This window comes from Pteronotus mesoamericanus, unplaced genomic scaffold, assembly GCF_021234165.1.
Source record: "Pteronotus mesoamericanus isolate MK-2021 breed Mesoamerican mustached bat unplaced genomic scaffold, CSHL_Meso_final contig_27, whole genome shotgun sequence".
NCBI classification, from domain to species: Eukaryota; Metazoa; Chordata; class Mammalia; order Chiroptera; family Mormoopidae; genus Pteronotus; species Pteronotus mesoamericanus.
This window is the reverse complement of record NW_026555115.1, coordinates 1,582,906-1,597,250: the sequence shown is the minus strand read 5'-3', so window position 1 is coordinate 1,597,250 and position 14,345 is coordinate 1,582,906. Positions and strand designations below refer to the sequence as shown.

Genomic DNA, 14,345 nt, shown 5'->3' with positions numbered 1-14,345 from the left:
CTAAAATGGTTTTTAAAAAGCCCATGAAATGAAAAAGGCAAAGCTATCCTAATCTGAGTTCATGAAAACTCATAAGAAAAGCTATCCTAATCTAGGTTTATGAAAACTCATAAAGTCAATATAATATTTTGAAAAACTAAACCAAAACTTTCCTTTGTGGTCAAGGAAAGCAAGTTAAATATTTAAAAAAAAAAAAAAAAGTCTCCCTGGATTATGGCAAAAATAAAAAAAAAAAAAACAATGCTGATTTTGGCTCAAAAGGAGGAAAAAGGACGTGGTAACTACTTAAAGAAGGGCACACAGTAAAAGGAAAGAATTCAACAGCATTTTTCAAGTTAACAAAGACTAAACTAGACTTGACTAGAACAGAAGCAGAAATGTAATAAAGTTAGAGAAAAAAAAAAGACTGGACTGATAAATGGCAAAAAATGAGTTTCATAAAAGAAATGGTTAAAATATTATGGTCCTAACTGCCTCTGGGGAGAGGAAAAGTCTGTTTGGTGACAGTCAACAATAATACACTTTACTGTTAAAAAAACAAAGAGATTAAACAAATATAGTAAAATGTTAGCAGGTAGTAATTTCAATAAATAGGAGTATCTTGTTATATTAACCACTGTACTTTTCTAAAACTGCTGAATGGAAGAACCTGGACTCCTTTGAAGTCAACAGAAACAACATTCTATTAGTTTTTTTCAGCCTAAAAAGTATAATCTAACTGTTTTTCACTACTGGAAAGTAAAGAACATGGACCTTAGAATCAAAGTCATGAGTGAAATGTCTGTTCCAGCATCTACTATGCTGTGATCATAGAATTTATTTCTAATGCATAAGGAATAAAACTGAATTCACAAGGATGTTATGAGGATTAAAGAGTGACTGGCACTACGTATTCAGTAAATATTTTCTTTCCAGATCATTTTCCTTTATCCATAGAACTCCTTTTATTCTTCTATACATTCCCATAATTATTTTTTCAAAGACTCTTGGCAATGTTTTCCGAAACTCTTTGTTAGTGCACCAACCCAACTATCCACCGCTAAAGACGTACATTACAGGAGTCAGTATTTGTCTCATGAAAGAAGCCAGTCACAAATGTCCACACACCGTTTACAGGAAATGGCCAAAATTGGCAAGATGGGAAGTAAATTAGTGATTACCAAGGGCCGAGGGCAAGAAGAATGGACAATTGATGGCAATGGGTATAAAGTTTCCTTTTGGGGTGATGAAAATATTCTAAAATAAATTGTGGAGATGGCTGCACAACTTTGTGAATATACTAATAAATCACTCTAGTTACACACTTTAAAAGGGGAAATTACTGCATAAATTTAACTTTTACCAATCCATTTAATAATCTATCTATGCAATCTACTGCCCATCAAATGAATACCAAACCACTATGCCCCATCTTAAATCCTGAAATAAGGCAGAATATAAACAAATACTGTAAACTACTTGCTGTCCTACACCTCCCAGTAGGAAAACCTCAATTCCAAGTAGGGCAATCCTAACTGTCCCCTCCCTCAAATATTTTGGAACTCCTTCCTGACTTCTCTTCATCAATAAATATTTACTGGGAATTATTATATACTATGCATGAGGTCATAACTTAGAGAGAAGGTAAACAAAATAGACATGCTACCATCCTAGAGCTTTCAATTTAGTTTACATATCTTACATTGACAAAGCCTTCCCTTCCACCTACCATATCCTATTTACGCTTTTCCAAGGATTTGATCAAGTTCAGCTCCTTGATAAACCATCCTCCATATACTACAGCCCTTATTAACCTCCCCAAATAACTGAACACTAATATACCATCCTTAATTATGTCACATACATTACTTTTATCTCTGGAATTAATCTGTAATCCAAGAACAAGATCATGCTATAGTTTTCTGTATCTACCATAGTATTGAGCATAGAGCTGAAAATACTGTAAGAATTAAATAATTACTTTCAATACACTTATATAATAATTATAACCACAGCTGCCATTAATTATATGTCAACTACTTTTGCTATGTGTTTTATATTACACTAATCTTTATCATAACCCTGCATAATAGCTGTACTATCTTTGTTTACATAATATTGGGAAACTGCAGCTCAAAGAAGTAGTAAAGCTAGGTTTGAACTCTAGTATATATATAATCCTCCAAAGTCAATGCTCTTCTGAAGTGTCCCTTAAGCATGAGCAGTTGCAACCAAAATAAAACCAGAGAAAGAACAGTATACTCTATCATGCTAGCTACGTGATCTTTGGCAAGTAATTTATACTCTCTGTGTCACAGTTTCATCTGTAAGAGAGTAACAGTACCTAACTCATAGGGTTAAGTATCAAATGAATTAATATATGTAAAGCAATTAGAACAGTACCTGGCACATAGTATGCACTATATAACTATTGGCTACTACTTTTATCATCGTAATTCACCATAATAAAGTCATCAAATATACTTCCTACTTTCATAAACCTGGTTTATCATAGTTTATGGTTTCATACTACCCTCAACATAAACATCAAAGTTAGTAAAGAATTCAAGAACTTCCAGAATTCCATAATCCAGCTCTAACATATCTTTTTAATTTAATTCAACTCATAAAGCACTTCCTGAGCATCAACCATATAGCAGACTCTCACTACTTCCCTTTACCATATCAAACATTTCAATACTTTTATGTACCATATGAAGCATTACTACTTCTTTGTAATCAAACCTAACATAATGAAATTCAACCTCTTACTCTCCCCACGTCATTTTGTTTCTTCTCACTGTTCTCTCACCTGGTACACTAGCCTTATAGCTGCCTGTCAATCCTTTACTCACCCTTGAAGGCCTACTTCAGTTATTATCTCTACCAGAATACTTTTTATCTTCCCTGGAAAATACAAATACTCCTGCACCTGTAATTCCAAAAAGTTTCATTAATGTCTGCCAGAGCATTTACCACACTGTCAAAATTATTTGTACATATGTGAGCTTCCTAAAGGCAGGCACCGTTTTCTACTCATCTTTATACTCCCCACAACAAAAAGAATTTATTTGCATAGCTGATGCTTACTAGATGTTTACTAAAGATGAGTTTCTCCAACTACAAACAAATAGATGCATAAGCTATTTCCTTCCTTTCATATGTGTATCCCATCATCTTCTGGAAAAAAAAAATAAGTGCAGCTCAAATTCTTTAAATTATAATTCTGGTTCACTATTTAAAAAAACTAAAGAAATAGCCTCATATCACTGCATTACTAAACAGGTCCTACTTTTCCAAATACTCCTAACCACAAAATTACTAGACCATTATACATCTGTTCTAATAAAAATCCCATATTATTCACACAATAAGTTGTTCTTTAAAAAAAATAAAAGCTCTTTCACATGTTTAGACTGAAGACACATTCTAATAATGGTTTTTGCACTTTTGGAAAAGAATGCTAATTCAAACTGCTAGTTAGTAACAGATCAAGTAGTAATTAAAATGAAATGAGGAATTTAAGGCAACATAAAGAAAAATAGTCAACATATTTCCCCATATCCATCTTTTTCCCTACAATGGACACTCATTTTCTACCAGAATGGAATCCCTGTTCCTATTCAGAGGGACCCACCAATAATTAAGACTTGGCCAAAGGCAAAACTTCACATCCCATTACAGGAGGGAACTGATATTGACCCATTCCCCTGCTGTCAGTTACTATATGTCACATGATCTATGTCAAGCCAATCTGAGCTTAGGTCCAAACTCTTAAATCTTGACAAAATGAAGAGATGATTTAGAATTCGTATGGCTAGTACCTAGTTATAGCATCCTGCAGATCTTCTGCAGCATAACTTAGGTGGTAGACTGCTATATGGCCTCTTTTTCTCTGCTTTTCTGAGCCTGGTTCTCCAGTCTCCTCATCAGTTTTGTGATCTACACCATAGACTTTCAAATAATTCCTTTTTTTCTGTTTGTTTGTTTATATTAGCTAGAGTCATTTTGTTGTTTGCATCCAAGATTTCTCAGCGATCCAGAAACAAGTTAACATTTCTCAAAATCTTCCTATCAACTAACTATAAATCCTGTCCAATTAAAAGAAAAAAAAATCAAACCTTTACTTTGTTTTGTTTTCTTAAGTAACTCCCCTGACAGAAAGGTAAACTGAAATAAACAAGGCAGGTCCCTCTAAAAGTCTTTTTGGAAGCAATAAAATATTCAACTAACCTTTTAAACAAACAACAAATTAACCAAGAAAAGTCAAGGAAAAAGGCCCAAAAGGTCTCTCTCCTTTCCTCTGCTACCTCTACCTTTTTTGATTATTACAGCAAAATTTTAAAATAAATACTTTTTTTTTGTCTGTTACTACTTTCAAGCAGGTAACATACAAGTTTTGCCAAAACTCTGTGCTTTATATATAAAATATATCTAAATCCATCATATACTCCAGAGCTAACAATCTCTTTAGCTCTATTTTTTTTTAATTTCTACTTTCTAAAACCCATGTGTTTCCCTTAATCTATATATTGCCTTCTGAGTCTAACAAAAAAATTTAATAGTCCAATATTATTAAGTTATTCTTAAGTTGACTATTTCATGTGTTTTATGCAGTCATTAATGAGAGGATTGACTTTTTTAATGCATCAAATATTCCTTTTCAAATTGCAGCTTCAGAAATATGTATACCTTATTTTAGTTACATGTAATTGAACATCATTTCCTTAATTGAACTGTCCTGAATTAACTACCAATTTTCAGTTTTATCATGTTAGATATGTCTTTGCAATATCACACAGCTAATAAATAAGTCTGTCATTTAACATGTTATGTGTTTTAGGTTAATCAAAGAAATAAATTAGTCACTAACACACCCCTATATATTTCATATTTGTACTAAAAATTAGTTCTAAAAATAGCTTTTTATATATATATATATATGTTTAAATCCAAACATGCTTCAAGAAGTGGATTAACAATTTAACTGCCCCTGTTGAATATATCCCAACCGGGGACAGTACAGCAGCGGACTTGAATCGGACTGCCTCAGGGCTCAAATTCTAGATTTACAGCTCAATTGTATCCACTACTGTACTTTAGCAAGTTACTTAAGCTCTTTCTACCTTAGTTTCCTCATCTTTAAAACTGCACTAGTACCTATTTCATAGGGTTTCTAAAAAGGTTATAAGCAATTATCTCAAAAACAAAACTATTAAAGGGCCTTGAAATGTCTCATTTGTACTCAACCCATGTAAATAACTGAAATCCAAAAACTAAAATAAATATATCTAAGACTTAAATGCCTGAAACAATAAAAAGCATATTTCTTTATAAAGAGCATTGATTTTATGAAAATTTTCTCTAAACTTGGTTTAAAATGTTATGTTGGGGAACATATTATATTTTTTATTTCTCATATGTGTTTGTGTTACAACAAAAACACTAAAGATTCCAATGCATGTGCTGTATCAGGCCTCAACCAAAACTATCTTACCTACAAATAACATACATTATGTTACACCAACTACTACTAAAATTTCAACTGCTATAACCCATGAATGTGAACGCTAAATAAAATTTAAGAAAATTCAACAATGTTATCAATTAAAACTAGGAACACTCCTGAAAGACATTTCTCAACTCTGGGCCTCTATTTGTAAAGTGTTTTAAATTACTTCTCATATTCTCTTTCAGTCCCGTAATTTAATTTGAGTCATTAAGGACTTCCTTTAATTCACGAGAAGTGTCACAAATACACATTAAATTCTATTTTTGCGACCTTGAAGTAACTGGATTTGAAAAATGCTTATGTAGAAGAAAAATGCTCTGTATTTAACTGACTAAGCTCTAAGTCTAAATGAGCAAACACTTGTATTTTATCACAGACCAATACTATATAGTTTATATTTTAAAATAAATTCAAAAACCAACCCTAAACTGAATTTCCCCCCTTTTAAGACTTTATCTTCCTTGTAGCAACCTCTCATTCACACTAATTACTGTAACTGACAGTGTCTCAAAGACACCTTTCACAAAGGGCAAGCAGCCTTCAAGAAAAGAATGTTTAAGGACAGAATATTCATAGCAGAACAGATGGAAAAAATGTATTTTTGAGGTATGTGTTAGAGGTAGGGAGAAGAACTAGAAGAGAAAAAGAATAAACTTGACCACAAATTCAAGGATATTCCTTTACTAGTTACAAGGAGTTAAGTTTAAGAATGATCTGAATTTAAATCAACAGTTTAAAATGGTTCAGGAAAATTTTTGAAAGAGAATTATTAAAATTCCACAAAATGGTCCTTTGGAAATATCAGGATATTATATTTGTCTTCTTGCTCTGGTATAACTCAACATTTCCAACTATGGATCATGATTCCAAAATCTGTAACGTATGCCCACTTTACTCACCTTCTTAAAACCAACTGTTATTGTCCCACTCAAATTTACAATCTTGAAATCTTCATTGATGCCTATTTACAATCCACTAGAATCAACTACCAAGTCCTAGATATACACCTCCACTGTGCAAAGAAATGAAGTAGGCAAAGCACTGCAGGAGATAAAACAAGCATGACACTGTGTTCCTTTCCTTAAAATCTTCAATTCAGTAATAAAAGGGAGCTGATAATTGAAATAATTACAATATATCGAGCTCTTACTATGTGCCAATCACTGTGCTGAACCACTTTCATTATCTCAAAAAAAAAAAAAAAAAAAAAGTTAAGATACTTTGATGTCCAAATAACAGGTGGAAAAAAATAAGACCTGCAGAATTCAAAGGGTACATCGCCAGGTCATCCTAAATGGTAGAGCTTGAACTGAAAAACAACTATGACTACAAAGTCCTCGCTGACCATAAATAAACAATCCAAAACAATGCCAGAAGAAAGATACAAACTAAATAAAAGTAGCATCCTTTCCCAAATTCTTCTGCTCCATTCCCACTGCCAAAATCCCATATTTCAGCCCTCTCTGCAAAGCTAATGCTTACAGGGCTGCTTAAAAATATCTAAGAAGCCTATATAAGTGAATATTTCTAGGCCCAATCCTTGAAATCCTGAGTTACTGGGGATGGGTATTTCTGAAGCAGTTTTTTAAACCAGACCCTGAATTCTTGTTCATTCATTCAACGAAGATTTGAGTTCCTATTCTAAGCCAAGTTCCGTAACTGCATTCCAAATACCTCTTTTACATCTGATCCTACTGTATTCCACCCTGAAAATATTCTGAAATCCCTATTTTCAACATTTCACTCCTCTCCTAGAAGACTTTTATCAAGTAAACTTATTTTGAATCAAAGCTGTGCTGACATGTAAGGAAGACCCGGGTACACAGCAAGTGCTCAATGTTAGTACCTTTTCACATAAAATAATCTAGTCTGCATTATGTTATGTAGTCCTCAATTCTAAGGTAGGGAGGTGGTGTAACACAAGCTAAAAGGGTTACAGACACAGTTACTCTCCCCTTTTTGCTATATATGCTTTTCCTTCTCCTCCATCCTTCCAAATCCTTAAAAGGAGAGCTGATAGCCTACCTTCACTAAACATTCCTTGACACATGACAAGTCTCATTTTTCCTCACAACCTACAGAGTAACTATTAGTGTCAGAAAAATATCTTAACATTTGATTAATGTAGTCTTCCACGATACTTTAATTTTTTAAAATGATTTTTAGCTCATCTCATTAAGATTTTTGAGAGCAGATTGTATTATGCATTTTCATTATATTTCCAAGAGGGCCTGGTCTGCTAAGTATACACACATAATTCTTGATAAATGTTCACTATTATTACCTAATAAACAAAAGCTTTTTTTTTGTTTGTTTCTATTTCTCTATTTCTCTCCCTCTCTCTTCTGTGACAGTAAATTTCTTCTGGAGAATCCATTTTAGGAAAGTTACAAGGAAAAGAAATCTAGAATTCCACATATCCAAGAAAAAAAATCCTAAGTCAGAAAGATTTGCACAGTAACATTTCCCTAATTAAAACAAACGCATAATGCTAGGGTTTTTTAAAGGTTAAACAAGAATAAATAGTGTTAACATTACTAATAAAAATAAAGTGCACAATTATGAAAAGGGGCTGAGTCCCCAGGGTGCAATAGAGAAAACATAAGACTTAAGTACAGAACAAGGTAAGTAAAAATAGCAATCCTCACCAGCTGCTAACGACATGACATTTAAAAAGTAATTTCAATTTTCCAATCCAGTTTTCTTACTTGTAAAATGAAGTAAATAAAAAATGTCTATCACAAGATTAAGTAAGACAAGGTAAATAAAATGCCTGGCCAGTGCGTCTACTAGTGGATCTTTCCCTTCTGTGCTTAAAAATAAAATTTCTGAACTGAATTTTACAATAAGGCTGAAAAGTTCATTAGATACAATATATACCCAATCCAAAATCAATTTTTCAAAAGAAAATAGAAGAAAGGAGAAAGAGATTTTAGGAAACTCGAAAGACTCTAAAAGGAACATGTTTGTTATGCTTACTTCAAACATGCAAAACATGACCAGTGAAGAAATAAAAATTTTAATAAATTGTTTGCAGGTAACAAGATATTGTGAATGTTTCTACCCTTGGAGATGACTGGAGAAACAAACAGCATTATAAAATATTATATGCAGAACTTATAAAAGAAACATGAATTTTTATGTTTTTCTCCATGCACTCTGCCCTTCCCCTCTGCTTTCAATATCATCCCATCTATCCTCATTGCTAGAATGTGACTACAAGGATTAATAAAATAAGCTCCTCATCCACTGACTCCAACAAAATATTTATGTTTACATTTTAATTTTAAGATTACTCAGAAGTTTAAGTCAATTAGGGAAACTCCTTAATTCATTCTAGACCTGAATATATCCAAGAGTTCTATCATAAGGTTATACTAATCTCTGCTATCACAGTCAATGTAAACAGTTTACCAATGCAGTATGTATGTATCAGGGGGAAAAGTCATAAAGGGGAAAAAGAAATTTCACAATGCAAAGCTCTGTAAAACCAAGACACAACATCATAAAAGTACATAAGAAGTTCCTTTATTTGGCTTGAATGTTAAAGAAATTTGAGTGAAAACATGCAAAAAAAATGTAACAGGATAATTTTAACTTTTCAAGTGTTACAATGTGTTTAAAAGTGCTTTAAAAAAAAATGTTTTCCTCACCACTGGCATCAAGTTTAAATTCTGTAATTTAGTTCTTAAGCAACCAGCTCTATCAATGAGAATCTCTGTGGCCAAATTTTATTCTACAGAACTATTCTAATACAGACCAAAAAAATGTGTAGATACAGTTATGAATATGAAAGAACATTTCTTTCTAAATTCTTTTCAAAAGGAGTTATTTTCTTTCATGATCTGAGCTTAGGTGATTCTTCATCTTATACTGAGATAAAAGGTCTTTGCTGAAGGTTATTTAAATTCTGGAATTAAGCTTCTTGTTTCCTAACTGACAACTTTTCTAAGACCACCGAGTTTCACAGATGGCCACTTTTCTCAGTCTCCTTTTATCTAACTTATATAATGAAATGGAATGAGGAACCTGACTAAGGCTTTCATTTTTCACTTACATTAAGTGAGCAACTGCAATTAGAGACCTAAGATATTAATGTATTCTCTAAAGCACAAAGGAACACAGAAATTACAGGTGCACAATTTCCATCTAGAGACCATAATATTCTAGAACATAAAACTCAATTCTATTAAGGCCTTACTTAATCTCAATGAGCTGTCTATCCTCTATGTTCTAATAAGGAGTTGCATTAATAGGCAACTTAAAGACCAAAATAAATGGTCTTTAAGAGGAAAGATGGAGGTTTAGACTGGGATAGATGGTAAAAAAAAGTGATGGGCAATGGGGAATCCTAATAGGCTCCGTTCAAATCATAGTTAAATGTCCAGTTAACAACCTCTCCTTGTGAGGAAAAACAAATATAATTATAGGAAACGTAATAATGTAGCAATAACTGAAATATTAAAACAAAAATATCCTAAATATAGATTGAACCCTTCTCCCCACGCCGCCAGGTCACAGGTGTTTTAAATTCAAGGTTGCCCTATCGAAAAGGTCACTTAAGGACAGTTAACCTCAATGAAATACCTAGTATACTAATTCAAAAATAACCAAAACTGTATTTCAAAAGGGAAGAAAATGATGTGAGAAGAAGTAACATCCTACTTAAGATAGTATTTATTAGGACGACAATTACCTACACTAATTTTATTGACAACCCAATAATTTCTAAAGCATTAACTATTAATTATGTAGCAGTATTTTTCACTTTAACATAACAGACTTGGAAATTCCTTCTCAGTCAAGCCAAATCTAATTTTAAAACTAACTCAAAACATAAAAGTATTCACCAATTAGACTAAGAATGGAGGAAAAAAAATACTGGTTCATAGATACGATATTGGATTAAGAAAAGAGTTACTTTAATAAGCTGTCTATAAAAAAAAAAAATACATAGAGGTTCCAAAGCTAAACTAGGCTAATTTTTCCCAAGGGAAAATATTAATAGATCTGTTGTTTCCCTATGCATTGCGGGGATTTTAGAAACAGTCTAACTAGCATGAAGTTAGAGGAAGTTACAGAAATTTTAAAGAGGGCAAACAGAGGAGCATCCTTAAATAGTTTGCCCAATAATAAGGGGGAGGGGGAAATGAAAGCTGGCAATCCACCTGTCCCAACCCACCTCCCCCAAAATTGGAGTATTTTGGAAATTTACAGTTGTAATAATAATTCAGGACAGGACACATCCACAAAAAAAAAACACTTCCAATATTGTAACATCAAGCAGTCATTCTACACTACAAAATAGTCAATATTTTCTAAGTGTGATATAACTCTAAAACGCCTAATAATACAAAAGGAAAAACCACGTTAACGTCATTCCATACTTTAGTAAACTACACTACAGATCTATAATAAACAACTTCTTGCAAAGCAAGTACATCTTATAACTCTATACCTTCCTTTTCTCTTTAAGATACCGTCACTGAGTGAACGTACACAACTTAAAGTTATTTTCCTGAGTGCTTCCCTTCCTCCTCCCCCGTAGAACACAAATATATCCTTTTAACTTCACATAAATCGATACCTAGTACCAGTAACTCGGTCAATTTCAAATCGGCTTAATTTTGAAAGTTCTAATAAGATGATTCAGGTTGGAAACGAAAAACTACCTTATAAGGGTATAAAAGACTGAAAGCAGGAAGCGGCTTTGACAAAACTAAGGAAGTTGCAGCGCGCTTGCTCACTGGGGGACTTTTTTAAGGCAAGAGAAGTAACACATGACATCTTTCTCAAATTAAAATGTGCCTCGGATCACCGGTTAAAACGCAGTGTAAGATGGAAAAGACCGGGAGTTAAAAAGGAAGAGGAGGTGGGTAGCTACAAGAAAGTCCCGATTTAGGTTCCCATTTTCAAAGTCCGATTCTTCCCATTCTCCCACCCACACCCTGGGCAGTGTTGTCACAGCAATCTTGCAAAACCTACAAGGAGAGCTTCTCGTTTCTCGCTCCTGTGTCCCCGCGCTCGCTCCCCTCAATCTCCAAACCAACTACCAGGAAGGGGCACAAAGAGAAAGGGGAGCCGGGTGCCCGGCTCGGCGACCATCCCACCACGTCCGCGCGCCCCAGGGAGGAGACCGTCGCGCAGCTCCTAAGACAGCGCTGCCCACCGCGGTGGGGGAAGGGCCTGGAGGGGTAACACCAAGAAACCCATTCGCGGCGGCGGGGAGGGTTCCCGGCCCCCGCGCACCCGCACAAGTGCCAGAGGGTGAAACCAGGGAACGAGAAAGGCCCTGCCTCTCCGAGCCCCACCCCTCGAAACCCGGCAGGACCAGGACTGACACCGCAGGCGGGGGCACCTGGCCGTACCATTCATCTCCCGACCTCTTTCCTCCCCCGCCATTTTCCTACCTCAGCCTCAGTTTCCCCATTGCCGCCCACAGTCTCCCTTACCCGGTGCCACAGTCCACCACACAGGCCGGCAGCCGTCCCGCCATCTTCCTCCACGCCTGCTGCTGCCGCTGCCGCCGTCTGGTCCGTACTGGTTGTGGTCGGGGATTGGCGGCGGGAGATAGGCACTATCTGACCATCCACAGCCGGGCCGCCCTCTGCGTCTGTGGGGAAGCCGGGAAGCTGAAGCAGTAGCAAGAAAGCAGCAAGCTCGGTCAGCGGCTACCACTTCCGCAACCCAGGCGGGCAGGCAGTCCCCGCCCTGCCCCGCCGCGGCCTCCACCCCCTCCTTCTCCCCTCCTCCTCACTCCTGCCCCCACCCTACAACTTCTCCCCTCACGCCGCCTCTCCCGGGGAAGCCAAGATGGCCGCCGGTGCCTACGCCCTGGCCGGGCCAGACCCAGGCAGCAAGCGCTCCCCCTTCCGGCTCCGAGCGGGAGGGGCGAGGGGGCATGCGCAATGAGGTACTGTCGCCGGTGGCCGCTCCCATCCCTACATAATGAAATCCTCTTCGGGTTTTCCCGGAGCGTAGAGGCGGAGCAGTCAGTCCGAGCCTTGAATTCTGAAGCTGAAGAGGGCTTTTAGTTTCAATTAGTTGAGGAAGCAATGGAAGTATGTCCCGCAGCCACGAGTATCTTCTCTTGTGCCCCGGGGAAGACGGCCTAATTGAAAACGTTGTCAGCAGCAAGCAACCAGTCTTATAACTTGAGGGGCTGCTTTTCTGGGAGGAAAAGAGCGATTTCAGACCTGGGATGAGCAGCCCAGGGACGGATGAACAAAAGGTTTGCACGGCGGCTCTTTTGCCTTTGTGCCGAGGTTTTATTCACTATCATTTGTGCACTGTTACAAGACTGCACATTAGAGTTGTTCCGACCTGTTTAGATTGCAGGCCCTCCTCCACAGAGCAGGCTTCTGCCCCCAAGGGAGGCAAGCCTCTGGGGAATATGCGCGTATTATACATAATATACAAAAATAGGCCTTTATTCAAGGCTTTTGGATGATGGCAGAGATTTTCCTTTGGAGTAGTTTAAGATTATACTATTCTACTAGCAGGATTATACCAAGGACTAAGTACCAAAAAAATTTAATTAAAAAAAAAGGTTAAAAACTGGAAAGTCCAGGAGGATGGTTTTCAAACTTAAGTGTGTGTTAGAATTATGTGGAAGGCTTGTTAAAACATGATGCTGGGCCACACCCCCGGAGATTTCCGATTAGGTGATTTGGAGTGGGATCCAGTAATTTGCTTTTCTACCAAGTTACCAGGTGTGGTCTGGAACTCCACCTGGACAGACGACTACCTGGGGAAACTGTTGTAGAGGTTTAATAGCTTTCCTCTCCACCAGGTTTATCTTCTGATAAACCTTGCTTACACGAGGCTATATAAAAATATCTTTCCTGAGAAACGATGTCTAATTTACTCCAGAAAAATCACATCGTGTGATATTAGACTGGCGGGAGTGGGGGGGGGGGGCGGGGGGATGGAATGTAGGTTTTTCATTCATTGGATTAAAAAATGTTGCTCACCTACTCTACTATGGATGACACTATGCTGACACTAAAAAATGTTGCTCACCTACTCTATTAAGGGTGACACTGTTCAATAGGCACAAAATGGCAAGGTACACTTTGGTGGGGAAACATACAAACTGTGCTAAGAATGAAAGCAGAGAGCAAGGGGCTATGAGAAGTAGGAATGTCATGTCAGGTGGGAGAAGAGCAGGGAGATAGAAGATAGGGAAGGTTCCTCTGACAAAGTGGGATTTAAAAGCTGAGGGCTGAAGGATAGTAGGAATTAGGGGAAAGGGAAAAGAAAGCGGTGGCCCTCCAGGAAGAGGGAACAGCAAGCATTAAGGCCCTGACGTGGGGAAGAGCTTGGCTTCTTCCAAAAAATTGGAAGAAGACCCAAGTTGGCAAAGTGAAGTGAGCAAGGGGAGATGCAAAGGGAGGCGAAGTCTGAGAGAACAGGAGGAAGCAAACAGTTCAAGGATTTGTAGACTTTTCTAAGCATCTTAAAGTTTAGCCTTAAAGCAACTTGGAAGCCATCAAAGAGATTTAACCAAGGAAATGTGGCTGCTTTGTAGGGAATGAATCCCACAAAGTAGAGTGAAGTGAATGGTCTCTATTCTACACGGTAGTTCAGGGATAGACATGGGGATTATTTGCTGCCTTTTCCACCATCCGGTATATGAAGTCAATTAGGGGAGCAGATGCCTACAGATTGGCTCTGACAGAAGAGGGAGATGTGGCTTGGTTGGTGTAGAGGAAATGGTTGTTTCTAGCATTACAGTTGTAAGTCAGGACTGAAGGGATCCTGCCAAAAGGGTCCCAAGGACAGAGGTCAGGGACTTGAACAGGTCACTGAGGGAAGCCCACACTGGTAAACCCTCAAGATGGCAGCCCACATA

The 14,345-nt window shown here is 37.0% G+C and overlaps 1 protein-coding gene across 1 annotated transcript in view; it reads right to left on the bottom strand.

Annotated features, from left to right (window-relative positions):
* The window catches only part of ACTR3 (actin related protein 3), a 56,669-nt gene extending 44,448 nt beyond the window's left edge, over positions 1-12,221 (bottom strand). The window contains exon 1 of the mRNA XM_054574985.1: positions 11,944-12,221. Within this exon, the coding sequence (XP_054430960.1) occupies positions 11,944-11,987 (44 nt within the window). The 5' untranslated portion in view covers positions 11,988-12,221. The remainder of the gene's footprint in view (positions 1-11,943) is intronic.
* Between the last annotated feature and the right edge of the window lie 2,124 nt (positions 12,222-14,345).